General features: G+C 43.7%; 1 protein-coding gene across 6 annotated transcripts in view; it reads right to left on the bottom strand.

Annotated features, from left to right (window-relative positions):
* Nucleotides 1-9,967: 9,967 nt before the first annotated feature.
* Nucleotides 9,968-23,166, bottom strand: part of RUBCN (rubicon autophagy regulator) — a 71,506-nt gene continuing 58,307 nt past the window's right edge. For 4 of the 6 annotated variants that reach the window (XM_051985502.1, XM_051985503.1, XM_051985504.1 and 1 more), the window contains 11 exons: nt 22,663-22,764; nt 21,636-21,710; nt 18,813-18,873; nt 17,959-18,091; nt 16,567-16,712; nt 15,914-15,978; nt 15,320-15,558; nt 14,781-14,842; nt 13,787-13,940; nt 12,898-12,991; nt 9,968-12,522 (listed from right to left, as the gene is read on the bottom strand). In XM_051985502.1, the coding sequence (XP_051841462.1) occupies nt 12,359-12,522; nt 12,898-12,991; nt 13,787-13,940; nt 14,781-14,842; nt 15,320-15,558; nt 15,914-15,978; nt 16,567-16,712; nt 17,959-18,091; nt 18,813-18,873; nt 21,636-21,710; nt 22,663-22,764 (1,295 nt within the window). In that variant the 3' untranslated portion in view covers nt 9,968-12,358. The remainder of the gene's footprint in view (nt 12,523-12,897; nt 12,992-13,786; nt 13,941-14,780; nt 14,843-15,319; nt 15,559-15,913; nt 15,979-16,566; nt 16,713-17,958; nt 18,092-18,812; nt 18,874-21,635; nt 21,711-22,662; nt 22,765-23,166) is intronic. The other 2 variants (XM_051985500.1, XM_051985501.1) reach the window with 1 other exon arrangement.

The raw sequence follows: 23,166 nt of genomic DNA, 5'->3' as shown, positions 1-23,166 counted from the left end.
GTCAGAAACCTGGAGGGTCTTCCCCTCCCAGATTAGCTTTTTTGTTAGTTTGTTTTTGCCTCGGTCAGTCTTTACTCAACTTTAGTCACTGATCGGGCACTGCCTCAGTTAAACAGACCTTGAAGATCTTAACTTCAAAAGGCCTTGGTCTCCCACTGCATCCAGGCCATCTCCAGTCCTCCTGATCATTATCTGGACCCAGATGGCTCTGGAGGGAAAAGGACCTTGCCCAGCCCTCCCTTAAATCCACTTGCAGGTCATGATAGCACCTTTCTGATGTCAGGGTCCTCTTCAAGAACAAAGGACAAAACAACACCTAGGAAAATTTCTGATTGGCCAAGGGAATGTTGTGTGCCAACTGTAAATGATTTCAGATGGGTTTGTTGGATTTCAAAGGAGTCCCAGGCTGGTGGTGTGAGATGTCTCAAAAGAAATCTCCCAAGTCCAGGGGGAATGTTTTTTGTAATTGTAACGCCAATTACAGTGGGTTAAGTTCCAAAAGAATTTAGCAAAGAGCCAAGGCAAGAAGATAATTTTATAGAAAAAAAAAAATTAGAGACCTGGTGCTTCCTGCATGATATGCTAATTTTATGGCTTAGAGGTGGAGTTGAAGAGTGGTCTGGAGTGCACCTCTTGCACCTCATTATTATCTCTGACTAACAGACAGTCAGCAATGTCTGTGGAACTACAGCATTCCCAAGGCCAGGTGGTCTTAGGGTTATTGCTACATTTGCCCTAGAAGCTGCAACCCATCAATTCTAGAAGTCCTTGGGAGTTTTTAATCTTTCCCATATGTGGAGAAAACCTCTAGGGAAACAGTGGGGAAGGACTGTCAGTCTTTTGTCTCCCCACCATTTGAAAAACTTCCCTTGATCCTTCCATTTGTTCTACAGCATGAAGGGGGTCTCCAATGAGTGCCTTCATTTTCTCTCCTTTCATTCTTAAGTTCCTGCAACTGGCTTCTGATCTCATCATGAGAACTCAAGCCAGCCTGTTCTTCCCCTAAGAGTGAAATTTCTTAAATCCACTCTAAGATCATCTCCCCAATTTTCCACTGACTTTGTTCTTCAAGCGCTTTCAACTCTCTTCTGACTTTGTCCTTATCCTTCAAGCATCTCCCTCACTCCTCCCTGACTTTATCCTCCAAGCATCTCCCCAATTTTATCCTTCAAGCACCTCCCCAACTCCTGATTTTATTCTTCAAGCATTTCTTCCCCACTCCTCCCTGACTTTATCCTCAAAGCATCTCCCCAATTTTATCTTTCATGTTTCTCCCCAACTCCTGATTTTCTTCAAACATCTCCCCCATTCCTCCCTGATCTTATTCTTCAAGCATTTCTTCCCAACTTTTCCCTGATTTTATCCTTCACCACAAGAATAGCCAGATGTTAAAGTTCAAAAGTCTTTATTGTCTCCTTCATGCTCTGCTAGCTTTCTCATGGCCTTCAGAGGGGACTTGGTTTCTGTGGAGAAAATGCTGGAGGCCAGGCCAGCCACCACAAGGCTAATGAAGATGGAAATGAATCTCTCTCTCTCTCCTTGGCTCCTAGAGCTTGAGCTCCTGCTTCCAGTCCGCTCGTCTTCTCTGGCTCTGAATGAATCTGGCTCTGAGTCTGAGCCCCAGCTTATATGCTCTACACTGAGTATAAACTAATCATTATATCTCTAGGAAACCATTATTTGTTGTAGGATTAAATCAATCATACTGAATTTAGAGTACTATTAATCACCATGCTAAACTAGATAACCATTGTCTCATCAATTCCACTGAGTTAGGACCTTGTTTCAGAATTCTGGCCCATAACAAATGTAGACATTTGACAAATGTTTATTGATTGGAGAATGACCTTCTGGGGAGCAATGAGGAGTTTTAATAGCTAACTATAAACTGTGAAAAGTAAAGGAATTCTGGAGGTTGTCAAGGAGCTCCTTTTGGGTTGAAATCATTCTCTCCTTCCAGGTCTGAGCTGAGATATTATCTTGCTCCTATGTTGACAAGCTCATTTATTCTTGTATACTTCCTGATATATTATAAGCCATAGAACTTCTCCAATTTCTGCTTCCTTATTGGAAAAAATGAATTTATTCTCTCTGTAATGGTCTCTTGTGTAACATCTGGTAGGGAAGAACATAGAGTATAAAGCAGAACTTCTTCAACTTTTTCTACTTGTGACCACTTCTCACCAGGAGAAATTTTTACACCATCCTAAGTATGTAGATATACAAATTAAATATTTACTGATACTAATGAGAGTAAACTCTGAATGGCCTGAGTGAGCCCTGTAAATTATGTAAAATCCCCCAAAAAAGTCTCCTTTGATCTACAAATCCAAATGGTATTGCATCCTCTCAAAGCAAGAAAAGCTTTCTTGAGGGAAGTCACAACTCCAGGCAAGATTTCACATTTACCTGAGACTTCCCTTAGACTCATACATAAAATGGGTCTTCAGAAAATGGTTCTTTGCAGATCACTTTCTTGAGAATGATATTCCCTTTCTTTAATAAAGCTTTTTTTTTTTTAAACCATAGCCTCAGGTTTAGCAATTTCCTTCACTCCAAAATGGTGCCTTGGAGAGAACAAACCCCACCCATTCCTGCCCAATCTCTTCATCCCTCATCAATACTAAAGTCATAATTTCACAACCCCCACATTCTGAGACCCATATGGGATTGAAGAGGAAGGGAAACTGTTCCCTTTACTGAAGCTGTGTTCCTTTAAGATTCCTTTTATTGTGTCCCCTTTCTGATCTCAGAGATCAGGATCTCCCAGGCTCCAAGGAGTCTGGAGAAGGCCCATCTTCCCAAGATGAGAGAGACAACATTATTCAAGGGCAAATCAATTCCCAAAAATCTTTTTGAAATTCTAAATTCTCATTCAATTGAGAAATCCTGATCTGATCAGGATGCCCAAATAGCAAGCTTCCTTCAGCTCAATTCCTTGCAGAGGGCCAAGCAATTTGCTAGGACCACTGAACATTCTCAGTGCCAAATTCCATTTCCCCAATAGGACTCTGCCATTATAGAAGTCAGTCTCTTAGCAAACTGGTTTCTATGCATCAATAAACTTTCATTTTGCAATTAATTTGGGAATTTGTGAATACTTTCACTTTACACCTGTGGTCGATTAAAAGGAGATTTTAACAATTCTCTCATTGCCACTAACCTCATCACCATCAGGAATTGAGGGGATACAAACCTCATCAGGATCAGGAATCACAGTGTAACAAGCTGGGATTTAAAGCAAGCCCTTTTCTCTACTTTCAAGAAAGGCAGGCTAAACCTCAAGACAAATCTACCCATGTAACTAATACCTACATATTTGGACAGCCCACATATCTTAACATTCTCATCAATCTTTCCCTAAACGTCAATCCTAAAAGACATGTCCTGCTCCCCTCTCCCTGGCTAGCCCAAGTAATTTCTCTTGAAGTAGCTGAAGTAATGACCAACAAGAAAGGATAGGAGCAAAGAGGCTTTTGACAGATCCATCAAAAAGCAGTAGCTTCTTACAAAAGCCCTGAAAGGCAGAGATCTCTTAGCCTAGAGATGTAACTGTGTCCCACCCCAAAGAGATTAAAATGTTAACTGGGAAATGTTTAGCAAAATAAATAAAAAACCAAATCAACACAGATGTTAATTTGTGGTTTTCTAAGTCAATATTCAGCCTGCAGGGATCCCAGTTCTATTTAATACCATTGTTTTAGGTTATACCAAGTCCCCAGTAACCAACTAGGGAGATAAGAAGGTAAGAATAAAGAGAGATTGACTAATAGTTTTACTGAAATTATTCTCTAAGATTAATTACAGTTCTAGATTGATGAATCAAAATGCTAACTTTTACCTTATCCCGAGTTGTATAACTATGTTTTATCAATGTGTAGAATTTCCCTTATTCAAGAATCTATAACTGTCACTTCAAAATTTGGGATAAGTCATGGGGGAGACATGTACAAGGGCAAGAGGAGACTGCTAGTTTAGCCATTTCTTCCTCCTAAGTCAATAAAAATTGTTTCTGGCAGACTTGTACCTATAGCTTAGTATACTATATTAGTATACTATATATATATATATTTTTTTTTTCAGTCTCTTTAACAAAAATAAGTTAGATAGGATTGACTATTGTAGCTCCTAGGTGAGGATGTAGCAGTAATCCTAAGGCTACCCGGCCTTGGGAGTGCCATAAACAATGCTGGCTGTCTGATGATCAATGATAACAAAATTTCTCAGACAATCTAAGCCACAAAATTCAATAGTGGGATGCAACTCCACCTCTAAGTCCTAGAATTCAATGCTCCTCAACTCCACCTCTAAGACCACTCCTCAGGTCTACTCTAAGCCATAAAATTGGTATATCAGTGACTTGAAGCACCTGGTATTTCTTTTTCCTATAAATTTTTCTTGCTCTTGGTTTTTTTGCTAAATCCTTTTGGAATTTAGCCTGCTTCAGCTGGCATTACAATTATTAATAAACTTTGGCCCCTGACTTGGAAATAGGTCCAAACCAGCAAATTCTTTTCAGACATCTTGCTATACCAGTCTGGAACGAGGGACCCCTGAATTTTACATCCTCCTTAAGGTAAGCCCCTTTTTACCCCTATTCTATAGTGGAACACCCCAAGCACTTCCACACTCAACGAACTTGCCTTGCAAGACTGGGGACACCTGACTTGGAAATTTTTGCAATTTTCAGCATAGTTCTCTCCTTTTCATTCCTTCAGGGAATGGGATCCTCTGACTGTCCCCTCATACAGTCCTTATCAGGAAGCTCAAGAATCCTTTATTAAAATAAATCCTGACCTTATGTCCAGCAATATTTCAACTCAGATCCCCTGGACCCTCACCTTTGGAGCCAGATTCTGAAATCTGCCAGCCCCCCCATACAAAGAATGGGACCCCTTCTTCTCTCCCTCAGGATCCTGATTCAGCCACCCCTCCTAAACTCTGCCCATTGGGAGAAGTAGCAGACTATCAGAGTGGAATACTCAGGGTGCAGGTGCCTTTTTCAATGCCAGACCTTTCCCAGATTAAGGAAAAACTTGGCCATTACTCTGAGGACCCCACTAGATATTCTGAGGGCTTTAAAGCTATCTCCTTTCAATTTGATCAATTGATTATTGATGTTAACATCTGCTCTTGCTGTATCACAGAGGAGAAAATGAGAATCTGGGAACTAGTGCAGAAGTTTGGGGATGATATGGCTGAGTCCTCCTCTGGTAGACACCCCCCAGGGCTATTGCCTACCCAATCGGGGACCCTGGGGGGAGATTGTCAGGAAGGAATTGAGAGAATACATCATTTTTAAATTTGCCTCACTGAAGGAATGAAGAAAGGAATTAAGAAGCAGGTTAATTATGAAAAACTTAAGGAACTTACCTGCCTTCTCTCACGGAAATCTTGAAGAGACTCTAGAAATATACTGGCCTGGACCCACTTCTCCAGAGGGCCATGGCAAGGAGCAGAGAACAGGCTCAACTTTTAGCGGCTGGGGACCATGGGGGTTTGTGCCTCAGGTGTCACAGCCAGGGCCATTGGTTTCACAACTGTCCCCAGGAAACCCCAGGCCTGTGCTCTAAATGCAAGCAGGGGGCATTGGAAGAGGCTCCCTCTGTTCCATCACCTTGGCTGAACCTAGGGTAACTTTGGATGTGGCAGGTAAGTCCATTGAATTTCTCTGACACAGGGGTCTCATATTCTGTCCTGCTGTATACTTTGGCTCTCCCTGCCCCCCCACCATAGGATGATGAGAAATGAAGAAAAAGTTAGGAACCTTCTGAGACCTTCCTTCTGCTCCGTCAGTTTGGTGATGTTATTCAAACATTTTTCATATAATCTCCTCCCATCCTGCCCCCTTGTTGAGGCGTGACTTAATGGTGCCGTTGGGGATGCGATTTCCCCTTCTCAGATCTCCAGGTGCCCTTTTTGTGCTTCTCTTATATTCCATCTGACGTCTGAGAGGAAGGAGATTCCTCTGTGTGGGACCACAGAACCCAAAAGACACCCCAGCTTTAGTGCACCTCTGGGTTCCAAGCGCCTTCCCTCATGGGTGACAGTACCCAAGGATTGCAACCCCTGATTGAAAAATGTCTTAAGCATAGGTTTTTGGTTCCTTGCCATCCTCCCTCTAGTATTCCTATCCTGCCATTCTGTATGGTACAGGACCTCAGAGCTATTAAAGAGGCAGTTATTCCCATTCACCCCGCTGTGCCTAATCCCTATATTATGCTGACTCAGATCCCAGGGAACACACAATGATTATTTACTTTAGATTTTTTTTTTCTTTTTGCTATTCTTATTGACTCTCTACTTGATTATTTCTTTTTAAATTTTTTAATACACATTGTTTTTTGAATCATGTTGGCAGAGAAAAATCAAGAGCAAAAGGGAAAAACCATGAGAGATTTAAAAAAAAAAAAAACCAACAGAAAAAAAGTGACCATAGCATGTGTTATTTAACATTGTCTCCTTAGAATTATGCCCAAAAAGTTATCAAACTGTGCATACCCTTTGATCCAGCAGTGTTTCTACTGGGCTTATATCCCAAAGAGATACTAAAGAAGGGAAAAGGACCTGTATGTGCCAAAATGTTTGTAGCAGCCCTGTTGGTAGTGGCCAGAAACTGGAAAATGAATGGATGTCCATCAATTGGAGAATGGGTGGGTAAATTGTGGTATATGAATGTTATGGAATATTATTGCTCTGTAAGGAATGACCAGCAGGATGAATACAGAGAGGACTGGAGAGACTTACATGAACTGATGCTAAGTGAAATGAGCAGAACCAGGAGATCATTATATACTTCAACAACGATATTGTATGAGGATGTATTCTGATGGAAGTAGATTTCTTTGACAAAGAGACCTAACTCAGTTTCAATTGAACAATGATGGACAGAAGCAGCTACACCCAAAGAAAGAACACTGAGAAAGGAATGTGAACTATTTGCATTTTTGTTTTTCTTCCCGGGTTATTTTTACCTTCTGAATCCAATTCTCCCTGTGCAACAAGAGAACTGTTCGGTTCTGCAAACATATATTGTATCTAGGATATACTGAAACATATCTAACATATAAAGGACTGCTTGCCATCTAGGGGAGGGGGTGGAGGGAGGGAGGGGAAAAATCGCAACAGAAACAAGTGCAAAGGATAATGTGTAAAAAAAAATTACCCTGGCATGAATTCTGTCAGTATAAAGTCATTATAAAATAAAATAAAATATTAAAAAAAAAAAAACATTGTCTCCTTAGTTCTTTTTCTGTATGCAGCTGGCATTTTCTGTCCAAAGTCAATCGACTTGGGATTGCTTTGGCTCACTGAGCCGCTGAGAAGAACCAAATCTCTCATAGTTGATTATTGCATATTTTTACTGTTATGTACATGTATGTTGTGTAATGTATTCCTGGTCCTGCTCATTTCACTCAGCATCAGTTCATGCAAGTCTCTCCAGGTCTCTCCGAAATCATCCTTCTGATCATTTCTTATAGAACAATAATATTCTATCACATTCATATACACTAGCTTATTCAGCCATTCTCCAACTAATGGGCATCCACTCATTTCCTGGCCACTACAAACAGGGCTGCCCACTTTCCTGGGCATGGCTGCATTTCGTAGAATCTGGATACTTAGCTTTGGGATTATTGCCAAGCCCCTCTGACTCTGTTCAAGGCCCTGACCCTTCCCCTCAAAAGAGACCCTGGATCAGACCAAAGCTTTAAAGACCCTGAAAGCTAAACTGACCTCTGCGCCAGTGTTAGCCCTGACTAATTTAGGAAAGCCTTTTACTCCTATGTGGATGCACAGCAGGGCCAGGCCCTAAGGGTCTGGACACATGTCCCGGGGTGGCCCTCCTGCCTTAGAACAGCGGCTGCCCAGCCCTTCTAATTGAGGTTTCTGGACTCCAAGCTCGCCCTAGGACAAGGTTATAAGCCCCCGCTGGGCTCAGAGCATTTTGGAAGCCAAAGGGGATTTTTGACAGCCAAACATTCCCCCATGAAGTATACAGAGGAAATTCTACAAGTATCGCAAGCTTTCCCCAGACTTAGAGTGGGGATTCACTTCAGGCCAAAGGAAACAGGCTTGCAGATTGAGCTGCTCCTGCCCATGGCACCCCAACTCCTACACTCCTTCATATAGCTCCCAGGAACAGGTGCTTGCTAAAAAAAGGGGATACACCCTTTCTCCTTTTGGGCAGTTTCAAATATCCTCAGACCAGCTTCTAATTGCAGAGACGAGCCAGTGGAAACTTCTCTTTGGCTTACACCAAGCTACTCGCATGGAAAAGAATGCCCTCAAATCTCTTGGGAAACCTATTTTCACTGGTCACGATCTGGGAGAAACAATTAGGTCTGCCAGTTCTGCCCAGTTTGTGGCCTAGTGAATCCTGAAGGGGCAGTTCAAGCCCCAGTAAATCCTGGGGAATGGCATCATTAAAATCTTGGAAGGTGCAAGGTACTGACCCCCCCCCCCCCAGTATAAAATGTTAAGGACCACATAGGGTCAATGACGACTCCACCTCCAGTTAAACTCGAAGGCCTTCCCAGCTGGACTAGCATTAAAAGTGTTACTCCTGTTACCTCTTCTCCCTCAGAAGCTCCTGGCTATTCCTGTGAACCCATGGAGGACCTGAAACTAAACTACTGGCCGGTGCTGGTGAACTAGTCTGTTCTCCTTTTCCTCTTCCTCCCCTTTTGTTATCCCCACTTTCTTGGCCAAGTTAATTGTTTTCTCCCTACAACTTGGGATCTTTGTATTTTCCAGGATCCAGGCTGGGAACTTCCCAACCTGAATACCCCCTGCTACCCGATTCTGAGCCTCCCGACCCCCTCAATGCTGCTGCCGCTGCCTACAAATCACTCGTCTCCCCTGCTCAGTCTGGACCCCACGGGGCAGGGCCAGCTCTGTGCCCCTTGTCAGCCTCAAGCAGCTTCAGAAGATGAGACCTTCCTCTCTTTACCCCAAATGAATCTGGGTCCCAACTGCTTGGGGGGAGGATGAGTCGGGAGGATTCTAGGGAGGATGTAGCAATAACCCTACCTACCCTTGGGAGTGCCACAAACACTGAGAGCTGGCTCTCAGATGACATTCTGTGGGTCAGTCCTAACAAAGTTTCACAGAATTCAATGATGGGGTGCAACTGCACCTCTAAGCCCTAGAATTCCATATGCCTCAACTCACCTCTAAGACCACTCCTCAATTCTAAGTCATAAAATTAGCATATCAGTTACTAGAAGCACCTGATCTCTTTTTTTCCCTATAAATTTATCTTCTTGTTCCTAGTTCTTTGCTAAATCCTCTTGTAACTTAGCCTGCTTCAATTAGTGTTACATTGTAATAAACTTTGCCTCATGACTTGGAGATGGGCCCAAACCTGCAAATTATTTTGAGATACATCTGGACACTGGCCAGAAACGCCAACCTTTATGGAGTCTCCTTTGAACCCCAATAGGATCAGAAGGATCTTCTAAAGATCCATCTAAAGAAGAACTTTAGAAGATGAATTTCAGGTGAATTTGTTTGTTCTGTGTTTTGTTGTTTTTGTTTTTGGCAATGCTCTCAGTGCCCTGCCCAAGGTCACACAGCTAATAAGTGTCAAGGGGTCTGAGACTGGGTTTGAACTCGGATCCTCCTGACTCCAAGGCCAGTACTCGATCTACTCTGCTACCCAACTAGCCCCAATGAATTTGTTTTCAACATGGATTTGAACATCCATCTGGAAATGTCAAAGCAGCATCTTTAAAAGCCAAGAACGGCATTATAGACGAACGTAAGAGTTGATAGATGAAGTTGCTAAACCAAAAGAGGTGTATGTTTAAATCACTTACATTCTAGCCAAATATAACATTTAAAAGATGGGATGACTTTGTTCTTTTTTCTACATGATGGCCCAGACCAAGAAATTTGTCCATTCTAGAACATGTTGTGCTCCTAGTAGGCCCCTAATCACAAGGACAGGACAGAACAGGAAGAATTTCATTTCCTTAGTTTATTAAAGGTGACAGTGGATTGTTAGGCTGTGTAAGAAGTTACAAAACAGCAAGCAAAAATCCAGCTCAGAATACAATGTACTTTATGACATACAGATGGACCATCTTTATTTACATTCAACAGTTTAATCACAACATTATTTATTACAACAGACTCTTAATAGCTTGATGGAGAAAATCAAGAATAGCCTCATTGGTGTAGAATATTTATTTTCCACCCCTCTGCCATGTCTTGAATCTTGTCCCCACTTTTGTAAGCAGTCTTTTCCTTCACTTACAGAAAATATATACTTAGTTCCAACTCCATACTCCATACAGAAGAAGAATCTTTCTTCAGTGCCTCCTTTATTCTACTCCCAAATTAAATCAGTGCATAGAAATCCCCCCTCTCCAGAACACTGGTTATCAGATACTGAAAAGTTGGAAAAGTGCTTTCAAAACATTCTCATATTCCATTCCCCCCCCACATACATACAACATTCTCCTCCCTTTTGTGCCTTCTCTGCTCCTCATCCCTAACTCCCGAAGAAACAAACTCAAACCCAGGGGCCCTGAGACAGTGCTTGGACAGGGATTGGACAACTACTAACCCAGATTAACCATTTGGAATGAGGTGAAGGGAATGAAAGAGTGAGAAAACAGCAAGCTCCCCTGGTCAGGCTTTGGAGTAACACTTCCCACTGGAATCCGGGCAGCGAGACAGGACGTTCTCCCTCGGCGCAGGGACTGAGACTACGGAAGGCTGGTCCGGGGGCCCGTTCCAAACCCGCAGGCCTGTAGTCCCATCCCTGCAGCTTTTCAGGCTCACCCGCAGCTGCTGGGAGTTGGCAGGGTGGCAAGAGCAGGGCCAAGGCTGGACAACCAAAGGCCGGCACTAGGGTCTTCCAGCCAAGCGGAGGATGCTCTTTAGCCCTTGTACTTACCTCACTCCATGTGGTCATGCTCATCCCAGGCTTTTTCTTCCACCAGGACTCTCTTCTATTCTGCTCAAGCCTCCTTCATTCTATCAGCCTCCATTGAAAACGCACAACTTTCAGTTTCTAGCGGGCAACATTGCCCACGTCAGACACAGGCCACAGCAGGAGGACGGGAACGTGCCGACAAAAGTGCCCAACGGAAGTCCATAAAGCAGCAATCCTCAAAGTCTGCGGCTATTGTTTTTACTTATGGTGGGGACATAGACATCAACAGGAAAGTAACCCCAGACCCTCCACAAATGCAGACATTTCCAAACTGAGAACTTTTCCCCAAAGTACTAAAACAAAAAAAATAATTTAAAACATAAAGGACAACTGGATAATTAAGCGTCACCAGGCTAGATAAAGGATTTCTAAGTGCATAACTGGCAATGGCTGACTTGTACACAGAGAAGCTCACAGCTGGGCACGGCCTCAGCTGGGGCAGAGTACCCCCACCAAAGGAATGACTGACAGGGCACGGGGAGGGGCTGGATGCAAACAGGAAGGAGAGCTCTGGGCTTGGCTTACCTCCAGCCACCAATGACCGGAGGCCTATCAGTGGGACAATCCTTAAAGGAGGCAGAAGGATTTCTGCCCTCAATTTATGGTGACATTTGGGAAGCTGCTTGCCTGCTAAAGAGTCTCCCTGTACCACGAAGCTCAAACAGCTACGTGTTAGAACTTGAACAGCAACGAGGGCCAGGACGCACACGCATCGAACGCCCCTCACAGACTCCCCTCTTCCAGCAGGCCGTGAGCTGCAGCCTGGGTCAGACCTGCTGTGGCCGGGGAGCCACAGGGGCTGTTGTCAGAGGGCTGCCCTGTCCCTCCCCCCGCACCAGCCCCACCACACCAGGCCCTGTGGACGTTTCCTTTGCCTGAGAAGTTGCAGAAGGTGCTGTGGGCCCAGGACGCGGCTCCTCCTCAGGGAGGTTATAATCTAACTCAGTTCCATGGCTGGAGAGACGGACAGAAAACAAAACAAAACAAACATTTCCTGTTTTAGCAGGAAAGGAGAAGCAAGCAGGTTCTGTGAGGGACTTGGGGGAACCTTGGTTCAGAAGCGCTAGTACCAACAAGAGAAGAGTGGTATGAGTACTGAGGATACGAGGCAATAATCAGGAAGGGCAGGCTGGCCCTGAAGGACCAGAAGGTGGCAAACAAAGTCAGGTCCAGCAGTTCTTGACCACTTCCAGTCCTGGTAGAAATTTTTGGTTCCCAACAAATCCTCTTCCTTAGCAGACTGGAAAGCAGGGAGCCTAGGAACCTGGCCCACACCAGGAAAGGTGCCTAGAGGAGGGGTTCATATTGTTATAAAAAATAAAGTTAAAAAACCCCAGGAGAGCAGGTGGGTTGGGGCAGGGGGAAGGGCACCGGCTGGCTCAGTTTGGGGTGTCACGTGACCCCCGCCATCCTTCAGGTGGCCTCCAGGGCCACAGCCTCGGCCGGCTCCTCCTCACAGTCAGACACACAGGACTCGAGGCTCTGCTTGGCCAGCATTTCCCTCCGCGCTTGCAGCCTCATGCACTTGGGGCAGCTCCCAGACTTGAAGCAGGCCTTGTGGTAACACGCTTTACACTCTGGGCAGGATCCAGGAGGAGAGGAGAGAAACAGAGGACAAGGCGGTTATCCTGGGTGAGGACTGGTGGCTGCTCACCCCGAGGGAAAGTGTTCATTACAACAAAGCAAACACACACTGAACATCCCAGGGCTGGAAGAGACCTCGGGGATCGCTCGTTCACTCCTTTGTTTTACACCTTCCACATTATATTAAGAAAAGGGAGGCCTGAGGGAACAAGTCCCTTAGGTAGCCAGAGGCACAGCGGGGACTAGAACCCAGAGCCCCTGAACCTCATGACTATTGCTTCTGGGTTTCCAAGAGGGAGCTCTGGACAAGGGAGAGGACAGCGCGAGACGCATGCCTTTTGTTTTCTCCCCTTCCCCTGTGACCTCACCTTCGCAGGTCCGGCACTTATGCAGTTCAAATGGAAAAATGATGTCCTCCTCATTCTGACAAAACTCACAGATGAAGCCCTTGGCTTGGCAGAGCTGAGAAAGGAAACAGGCAAGAGGGAGATGAAGGGCCGAAGCCCAGGTCCAGCACGGAGAGGCTGACTATCACCTGGGAGGGCAGGAAGCAGCCAGGAGAGTCAGGACACAGTGTCCAGCTGGGAAGTCTGTCCTCCCGGGGCTGTGGGCTCCGAGTTACTTCTTCCCACACACTACAAGCTCTAGAGCCACGCAGAGGAAGAGTCCAGGATGCTGGACAGAAACTCTGGAAAGGCCAAGATGGCGGCTGGATCACCGATGTCCTTGGCCATGGGGCTGAATCCCAGGGAGGGGAAAGAGAAGGGAGAGCCCTCCAGGCCACTTAGCAAAATGCGCTCTATCTGGAGCATCTTAAATGTAGCTCCAGTTTGAGTTATCATTTAAAAATTAGATGTCCCAAGTACACAATAACATTAACTCTAAAGGGTAAGGACATCTCTCCCCCTCAGAAGTGGAAATTTTTGCCATCCTCACTCTGGCCCTTCCTTTGCACCAAACTTCTCAACAAGGGATTCCCTAAGAACTCAAAATGGGAATTATCTGAGTGCTGAAATAAAGGATCTCTGAACTTCAGGCACTAGGGACACTAGGACTCATGCTAGGTGACCCCAAGGGACTGACATCTCCTAGTGCTAGCTCCTCCATCTAAGAGAAAGCTTCCCTTCTTGTTCTCTGCCAACCATTCAAGAATAATCTAGCACAAAGCAATCCATGCCATTTCCTCCACTGTTTACTCAGAACTGAACTCCTATCAATCTAAGCATTTACATGAATCAAAAAGTAAGGAGTTCCCACCATGCAGTGCTGTACATGTGCGGTGCCTGCTCTGGCGAGCTCCGCAAGCTGAGGTGCCAGCTCCCCTTTCTTGGTGGCAGTCAAATCATTGAGGGAGTACAGGTGCAGATCTTCTGTCAAGTGGCCTGGCACCGTGTCAAAGGCATCCAGGAGGCTGTGAGGACATGGAGGGGAGACACAATAGGAAGAAGATTCCGGAGGAGTCCTCCACATCAAACCCAGCAGGGCAGCCCCAGAGCCTCAGCTCACACGCGCCTCCTCTGTGCCAACCTGCTCTAAAGCAAACAACTCCCCCAATCCTGAAAATAGGGAGGCTCCCAAAAACTCTCCCTTTCCAACCAAATGGGAGGCAGATATATGAAAGACTCTTCCTCAATAATCCAGTACCAAGTTTCTTCCATGAGATGAGGGTGATCAAAACACACTTGGTAAGGGAGTCTTCCTGTTGTCATGTTTAGAGCTCCCAAGACCCAAGAGTCAATGGTCTGGGTTTTATTTAGGCAAAGTTAGAAACAGACAAACTAAAACACAACGGTTCTCAAAGGGGAGTCCCTGGAGGTTTTACGGAGAAGAGAACTGGGGATTATGAGGCCCAAATTATTTTTCTAATAGTAGTAATAAAACTCCTCTATTTTCTAACTATCTGGGTAAAGATAGATTTCTTCATATGAGAATCTAGCTGTTTTCTAAGCCAGACATCAAATAGATCTGTATTAATATATAAAACAATGCTGCTCTTCTCACTAAATTTTGTTGGTTCTTTTTCATACAAATGTTATTGATATTAATTTGTAATGGATTTTAAAAATTAATATTTTACAAATAGGTCAGTTTTAATGTCTAATATAGTAACATCAGTAGAATTAACCCATGTAAACAACACTTTAGGGTCCTCAATGATTTTTAAGAGCATGAAGAAGTCCTGACACCCAAAAGTTTGAGAGTAGCTTCTCAAAAAGGAATCCCAGGATTACAGAGCCCATGTGAGACTCACTCTTTTGCTAGCCGGCAAGTCTTGAACATATTCTTCATGTGGTACAGCTGGATCCGCAACAGCTGAGCAAGGAGATGTGAGGGAAGGGAGAGAGAACAAGGGGGAAAAGGGGAGGTTAGAGCCATCCTCCATTTCAACCTGCTCCAAGGGCAGTCCAAGCGATGACAGACCTGAGGTACTATAGACAAGTGACTAGTTGTCCAGGTTACCTTGGTAGTCTGCTCAAATCCACAATGCTGATAGGTGAGCTGAGAAAAGAACTCACAAGACCCAGCCCCAGACTTAAGACAGATCCACAGGGTATTAAATCAGCTTCTTTGGAGCAGAGAGTCAAGGCCATTCTCAAATGTGGAATTCTACTTCAAATTAACTATCTGGGAAAGGGGAAAAGAAATCAGGAAGGAAGAGGAACCTAACTTAGAAGTTCAAGAAGATGAAAAGCAGGAAGATATGAGTAAATCCAATGAGATGCTCAAAAGAAGGGAGAGATTGGAAAGGATGGAATCTCTCAAGAGATCTCTTCCCACACACAGGCTTACCCGAACTTGATTAAGCAGCTTGACCTTCCTATAGAGGGCACTGTTGATGTCCTGCACATTGAAGAGCGGATCGTTCCAAATCTTGGTAAGCAGGTCCTTCGAGAAGTTGCTGACGTAGTACTTGCTAAAGTCCCATTTGCGCAGGATGCGACTAGGGATGACCACCTGGGCATTTCCATGGCAGCACTGGCAGAAGTACTTGCCCAGATATTCACAGTACCGAAGCCGCTTGATATAGTCTGAGGAACAGGGAGGCCAAGATAGACAGCAACAGCAAATATCTAACTAATATCTAATAGTAATAATAATCTAACTAATAACAAATATCTAAACAGGCCCCATATCTAACTCAGAGGGGGGTCTCTGGCGGGAGGGAGGGTGGAAGAAGAACTGAATCGCACTCTGAAGGCTTCTAAGGATCTAGCCTGTAGGTACTGGATTAAAATTCTAGCTTTCTTCTTCATCACAGTCCCTTAGACAACCAACTATATTCTTATGGACTGCTAGGGTTTACCCAGCTCCTTGCCCATTCCTGTCTTAGTTTCTTCTTCTCTGGATCCTGGGAGAAGAAAAAGGTGGGCAGAAGATACTCACCAGGGTCTGTTCTGATGCCGCACCCTGCACAGCGGTAATTCTGCTTGGCCACAGCTATCTTTCTCCTGTGGGAAGAAGGAAGGAGTCAAGGATCATCAGGCTCTTAGCTAGTGTACTTTGAGTGCCTTCACAGCAAGGGCTGGGAGACACTAGCACTGGGCTTTTACTCGCCAAGAGCAGATTACAGAGAGGAGAATCTACTTATCTGGCTTTTGGGGCCCAATTACCAGAGAGACCTCACAAGGACCATAACCCACCCCGGGGGAACTTTTAGAAAGGGGTGCCTACAGTAGACAGCCTTCCTATCAGGAAATTGGATCAAAGAGCGATAACACTTTATACGAAATAGTGTAAAAACATAGTAGGGATTATCCAAAAACCACTGAAAAGAGGATGAAGGTCAAGGCCAAGGGATGCTTCTAACTAAACTCATAAGAATTACTCTGGGTAGGAACCAGAGCTAGTGACTGTCATTGACCTTTTGAAAGAATGAGATTCCGGAGAGGCTAGAATCCGCTCCCATGTAAATAAGGGAATTGCATGAAGTGGTACAGCACTGTAGTTGATGGGGCCATATATTGGAAAGGGTGAAAGAGGTCTCTGGCAAACAAATCATTGGTGTCTTATGGAACAAGTGGATGCCGGTCACTTACGTGGGGGCAGGATGGATATTAAAGATGATCTGGGGACGGGGCGGGGCCCACTCCAGGTTCCCTCGAACTCTGATGCGTAGCTTGTAGATGTCAGCATGCTGCCCATCATCCGGCGAGATAGGCAACGAATCAGGGATGGGCAGGAGCTAGAAGAGAGGGACAAGAGTGACCCAAAGGGGAGCCATACAACAAAGTCATAATCAACAAGAATTTATTAAGTCCCTACCACCTGCAAGAAACTGTGCTAGAAAATAGAAAGACAAACATGAAACTGTCCCTGCCCTCTCGGGCTCACAATCTATCCCATGTATTTTGCTGATGAACAAACGCGATGCCTGAAAGAAACCTCAGTAACAACCACAGCAACTTAAGGTAACCTTAGCTTTCTTTCTGAGTTAGTTTTGTCCTTGCCCTGAATCTGAACTAGCCACTCCGTCTGAGCCAAATACACTGGTTTTCAGGCACAATTTCCCAACAATCTCCCAAGAACATCTTTCTGCTACTAAAATTCTGTGATTGTCATTGAGGGCTCACCACAACCCAATGAAAGGACATCTTTAGGGCACCAATCCAGAATTCCATGACCAGTTTAGGGCCAGACCTAGCTTTAGCCTAGGATCAGGGGGTATTAATCTTTTTTTATTTTAACTATTATTGTCAAAAGTGACTCCTTCAATGATCTGTTGAAATTTATGGCCTCCTCCTCAGAAAAATGTTTTTAAATACAAAACATAAAATAGAAGATTACAGAGGTTATCAATTTGATAGTTATCAAAATATTTTAAAAGAAGTTTACAGATACCAGGTTAAACCCCTGGTCTGGGGTTATATAGGAAAGGTAGATCAAATCTAGGAATGTGAGGGGAAATAGGGATGGGACTGGATTTGCTATGGAATGAACATAAAGCCCGAGACTGACCCCAAACTCAGTTGGCCTCTCTTTGAATGAATTTGAAAAAATGTCCTGCATCTTATTGACACTCTGCTTTTCTTCCTATGAATGAGAGGAGACTTGGATTAGGGTCAAGATTCACCGTGTGGAAACCTATCTAACATCCCCAAAGCAAAACCCAAAAAGAGAAAAAAGTCTATTCTGGGGTGAAGAGTCCATCCCAGCAAGCTGGCCCCCGGCTCCCTCACCAACACAGCCGAGGGATAAGAGAGGAGAAGGCAGGAGTTTTATTGCTCAGTCTACGTAGCCTATGAGTAGCAGAGTCAGGGACATTGAAGCCACCCTTTTCCACATCAAGTGATGGGAAAACCCTGGGCAAGAACATGCCTCTGCACCCCAGGGCCTGGGAGGAGAAAGGAGAATTGTCACGTGAGGCAGCCTTGTAGAAAGGCCCAAAGCAGAACAGAAAAGGGTGAAAGGAGGAGGCGAGTGACCTTTACCTTCTGGGGGGCATCATGCTCAGGAACCAACCACTCGAACTCTGAGGCTGCTGGCAGCTGCATCCCTTCAAACTGCTTCAGAAGCCCCATGGCCACTGCCTCAGCCGAGGTGGAATGCAGAAAACAGTGCGAGCTGAAGGAGAGAACAAGACCGGAAAGGGAAAGTGAAGGCTGAGCCCTCAGGAAGGAGAAGGGCCTGGAGGGCCAGACCCCTCACTATGGCTGCAGGCTGCTGCTGGTGTCAATTGTTTGGTGGGTTTTGTTTTTTTTTAATTTAGTTTCTCTTTTTACCCTAACTGGAGGCAAGAGTTACTTAAGTAAGTTTCAACTGATTTTCTTGAATTCTCATTTTCATATTTAGAAACTAAGATCCCCTGCTTCCTCAGTTGGGATCTAATCTATGGGGTAGAAGAAAGCGCACTTGAACCCAAGGGTTCAAATCCCCTTTATCATGTAACCCTTACTCTTAAGAAGAGTTAGCCTTAGTTCAATTATGTGTTGTACTAAGCCTTTGTGCTCCTCAGAATAGAATCCTAGAATCTTAAGGAAAGAGAAGGGGTGGAGTAAGCACTTATATGGTGCCTATTATGTGTCAGGTACAGTGCTAAACTCTGCAAATAGTATCTCCTTGGATCCTAGAAGTCTTCACACCCTTCCTCACACCCTGCACCCTATAGCTGCTGCTTTAATGCCTCCAAGCTCATCATTCCAGAACAGAACTAAGCAGATCTGTGGTCTTAAATTCTGGAAGCAGCCAAGGCCTTTTGTCTCCAGTATCTCAAGAAATCTGATTATTTTTCCTTGTGCCTCAGGAGAGGAGATTTTTTTTTTTTAAAAACCAGGGAAACACTTACAAGGACTCTGAAGAAAGGTGGGATCTGTTGCTGGAGTTTGTGCTCCTCCTGATGTCAGCATCTGAATGAAAACAAAAGGTGAAGGGAACAGAAAAGAAAGTAAATGATCATGAAATAAGCAATCTCTATAAGCCAGCAAGGAACTCTGCAGGGGAAAACTATGCTCTCTTCTATGGGGGACAAGAAGTGGAGTCACAAGGGAGAAAGAGGCTCAGTGACGCATCAGGCATAGGCCCATGGCTCAGTGGTCACAGGTGACTCCATCAGGTGAGCATTAGGCTGAGGCAGCACCAAGAGTGACAGATGTTATGGACTCACACAAACACATACAAAAATCCAGTGGGAAAAGACCAAGAAAAGAGAATAAGCTAAAGAAGCAGCCTAACAGGGACAATGTCATACCACTGCCAGGTCAAAAGCAACAAGAAACAATCACATTCAACCAAACTCTGCTCTGAAATGTCCCTGCCTGTCCCACCACTGCTCTGGTACTGCCCCAGGGAAGACTGAGATGTCTCATAAGGACGCAGAGGCAGACTTGGACTTTGGTGTGTGTATGTGTGTATAGGGTGAGATCCTCAAAGAAAAAAGGTTTTGAAACAAGGAGCACAGCCATTTCTCTATGGTTCTATAAATCTCCCAAGAAAAATACTGAGAAAAACAGAGCTGGAGGGAGGTAAAGTAGTATATGTAGTCCTTTCTAGAGCTCTTAGGGTTAAGTTAGTGAGGAGCTGTTAAATTTTTTTTTTATCCTCATATCAAGATTTTGGGGAGTAAATTTCCAGTATCATCAATTACCTCATGTATTTACTATTGAGCTCTGGAGGACAGGAAAAGAAGACCAAGCAAAGGCTATTCAGGTAGACTACCCAGAAGCCTCTACTTACATCACCATTCTTGTTCATTGCAAAAGACAGCTCAAAACTTACTAACCCCTGATGAACTTCATCCCAAACTCTGACTATTCCCCTGTTTTCTATTCCCTTAGCACTATTGTAACTTCATGTTTATTGCTGTAGTATCTAAATGTATACATATGTACATGGAGAATTGTTCACATTATTTCTGACAAATTCACAGATTCAGAATAGAAAGAATTCTTAAGAGTCCGATTCTGATATTTTTTAAATTTAAAGTTCAAAGGGTAAACTCTCTTCTCTAAGGTCAAAAAAGGCAATTAAGGAGTCAGGACTCAAATTCAAAACCTCCGAACCCACACTGATCAATGCTCTTTCTCCTCCACAGCACACTGAATAAAATCTAAACAATCTTTTGTAACACAGAGAGTTGGCCAAGCTTTAAAGTTTTTAGGTCCCCAGGTTATAAGAAAAGAAGGGAGATAAAGTGGTGTGGAAGAAATGGAAGAGATTGCTGTATTTAAAAAAGAAAGAAAGAAAGAAAGAAAATGCCCAGGCAATTAGTTCTCTTCAAGGTAAGGAGAAAATGTGACAGCATAAGTAGGAAAGATGCCTGAAATTTCGAACATCCTCAGTCACAAAATGTTACATCTGTCACAAACTTTGATGATTCAATGGGAGTGCTCAAAAATGCTACTGTGGGGAGCAATGATTCCTCCAGAACAGCTTCTCAAGCAATGAAAGTCAATACCGCTCAGGAATTTGGGGATTATCATTTCCATCTCTTCCAAACCTTCTCACTTTTTTCTGACAAGTCAGGTATAATAAAGAAGAAAACCTAACAGAACTCACAACTGTCTCGACATTCACAGAAGATGATTTCATAGAAGAGACAAAAACAACTAGCTTGGAAGAAAAGATATTCTTGATATGTAGCTTACTGAATTGGGAGACCCTAATCAAATGTGAGGGAGAGAGAGAGGAAGGAAGAAAGGAAGAGAAAAATTATAAATTCTCAAGGATTTAAATTCTAAAATAAATTAAATCTTTAAAAAGAATTTTTCCCCCTGAACAATAAGGGAAAGAAATGCAGCTACTAAGAGGGGATGCAAGGATGTCAGAAGAAACATAGTAAAACATCTTAGCTGATCACAAGAGTCAGAAAGGCCAAATAAGGCCCACTTCTTCATTAAACCCTAAACAAAGTAAAAAAGAGACTAAAGCTATAATGGAAAGTAAGATCTGTTAGATGCAAGGTAAATTAGTTCTATTCTACTATTTAAGAAAGACTAGACTAAATGATAGATAATACTTAAGGATGAGTGAGAAAGATACCTAACTACTGCATTTTGATATTGCTTCTAACTGCATATACTAATTTATATAAAAGTAATGTGTGATATTACTTAGTATGCATTCTTAGCAAAAAAAGAAAAGTATTCTTAACTATTTAATAAAGCATGTTGCTTTTAATTATAACTCTATGGAGGAATGTTATCTACTTTCAAGCAGTTAGCTCCTGTGAAGAACTAGTGGTTTGGGCTAATGGCTTCACTTTCTGCCTGGTAAGAGCCAATCCTAAATACAGGCAAACTAACATAGGGCTCTTGAGTTTGGTCTCCTACCATATCACTTTACTATAACCTTTCCACCTAGATAGCACCAGTGGTTAAATTATAAATCTGACTTCTCATCTCCAATTTCCCTCCTACATTCACCATTTATTTTGGAATTTTCAGAGCAAGAAAGAATCAGAGAACCACAAGATGAATGAAGGAGACTGTGGAGGCAAGGAGTTCAAAAATGCTCACTCTCTGTGGCTTCTATTTCCAGGTTTCTGATTAGTTCCCCAAGAAGTCCTACCATTCTCTAGAACGCTGGCATGGGGCTACAATAATCAAAGGGCACACATACGTGCTAGAGACATACATAAACACACACAGAGAACACTCTTAACACAGGCTACCTGAAAACAATGAAGCCATGGACACTGACAGTCCGTTCTTTGACGTATGAATCAGGTTAGACCCATCACTACCATCTGTGTAACAACGGTAACAAAATGGTGCACTTCAGTGCTCAGGTCACAGAAAAGGAGAAGTAACAGAGTGAAGGCAAGACTGGAGCCCACTACCTCCTGGGTGCTGGGATTTTACTCTTCATTTTCACATCCCCAAATCAAACACTTATCTTCCCTGGGAGGCTGAGGTCAATTCCAGAGAATAAGCAACCATCAGAGCTCACAGAAAATGTTTATTCCACCTCTCCAAATCCAGCTGAAGGCATGTTCCCTATGGCAAGGTGATAGCCTTCACCCCAGCTGACCCACAAATGCTCTATTTTTTGCCAACTGAAAGAAACTGAGCCTGACCAGCAGCAGCCCCAAGGCAACTGTACCAGGTTAGTTCAGTATTCATAAAAAACCTTCCTTCCAAGTGGACCATCTATCTTCTTATGGTAATTTAAGCCTTGATGTTAGCAGATAGATTCAGGGTCATAAAACTATATTCATGTTTGTACTGTGGGAGAAAATATCATGGCACAAAGTTATGACAGCAATGACAGTTCATGAGACTTAAATGGCTCTAAACTTCCTAGTTTCAAGGGCTTGAAGAAAAAATGGAAGGATTCTTAAGCATCTCCCATGAAAAGAACTAAAAAGAGGTTTGTGTGCGCCTATGTAAAGGAACTTCCAAGTTACCTAAGACATTTTGAGCACTAAGTAAACCTCCAAGCAGTGTCTACATCTGGAAATCTATAGTAGTAAATGAGTTCCCTAAGCTGACATGAACAGCATCCCATAGTCTCTGAGAATGATAGGTCTACTCAGCAAACAAGCTATGGTGAAAAATTTTAGAATAGCTGGTTTGCTATAAGGGAGTATGCTTCATTTTAAAGTAAGTGCCTACCTAGGGTAGGTTCCTGGGACTGTGACCAAGCCTGAAGGAAGAAAACAATGTAAATTTGTGTGTAAACAGTGCAACATCTCTTACCTTGGATCTCAAATTCATCGACTTCATCAGTGGAGCCAGAGTCAGAAAGTCGTGCTGAATCACGTGAGCTGAACTGGGAGCCACTGGAAGTGACCAGAAAGCCTGTTTTCAGGATGAGAGAAAGCAGTTAACAAGACTGCCCCATGCCATTATGACCCAGCAATGGAAGAAGAAGAAAAAGTGAAGCTGAGTCCCTAAATGATAGGGCATGATAGGAACTCAAAAGAGGTGAAACCCTAACTGGTGAGCAGGATAAAAAAACTGTTTTTTTAAAATCTCAGACTCCATCTTGTACACACAGAATGTAAAGTTAGGCCGTGTAGACTTGGCTTCTAAGAGGGTTGAGTTACCCTACCATGTCAAAGAGGAGGAAAGTAAACTCTTGGGAACACAGGAACCAATTCTGGACATGAGTAATTTCCAGGCCTGTTAGGTCCAGCCTAACATCCTGGGTCAACAAAGGAAAGGAGAAAGTGGAGAGGCAGACAGAATAGCCCTGGCAGG

This window comes from Antechinus flavipes, chromosome 3 (genome assembly GCF_016432865.1).
Source record: "Antechinus flavipes isolate AdamAnt ecotype Samford, QLD, Australia chromosome 3, AdamAnt_v2, whole genome shotgun sequence".
NCBI classification, from domain to species: Eukaryota; Metazoa; Chordata; class Mammalia; order Dasyuromorphia; family Dasyuridae; genus Antechinus; species Antechinus flavipes.
Note: the sequence above shows the minus strand (reverse complement) of the source record. Positions and strands in the feature narration are given on the sequence as shown.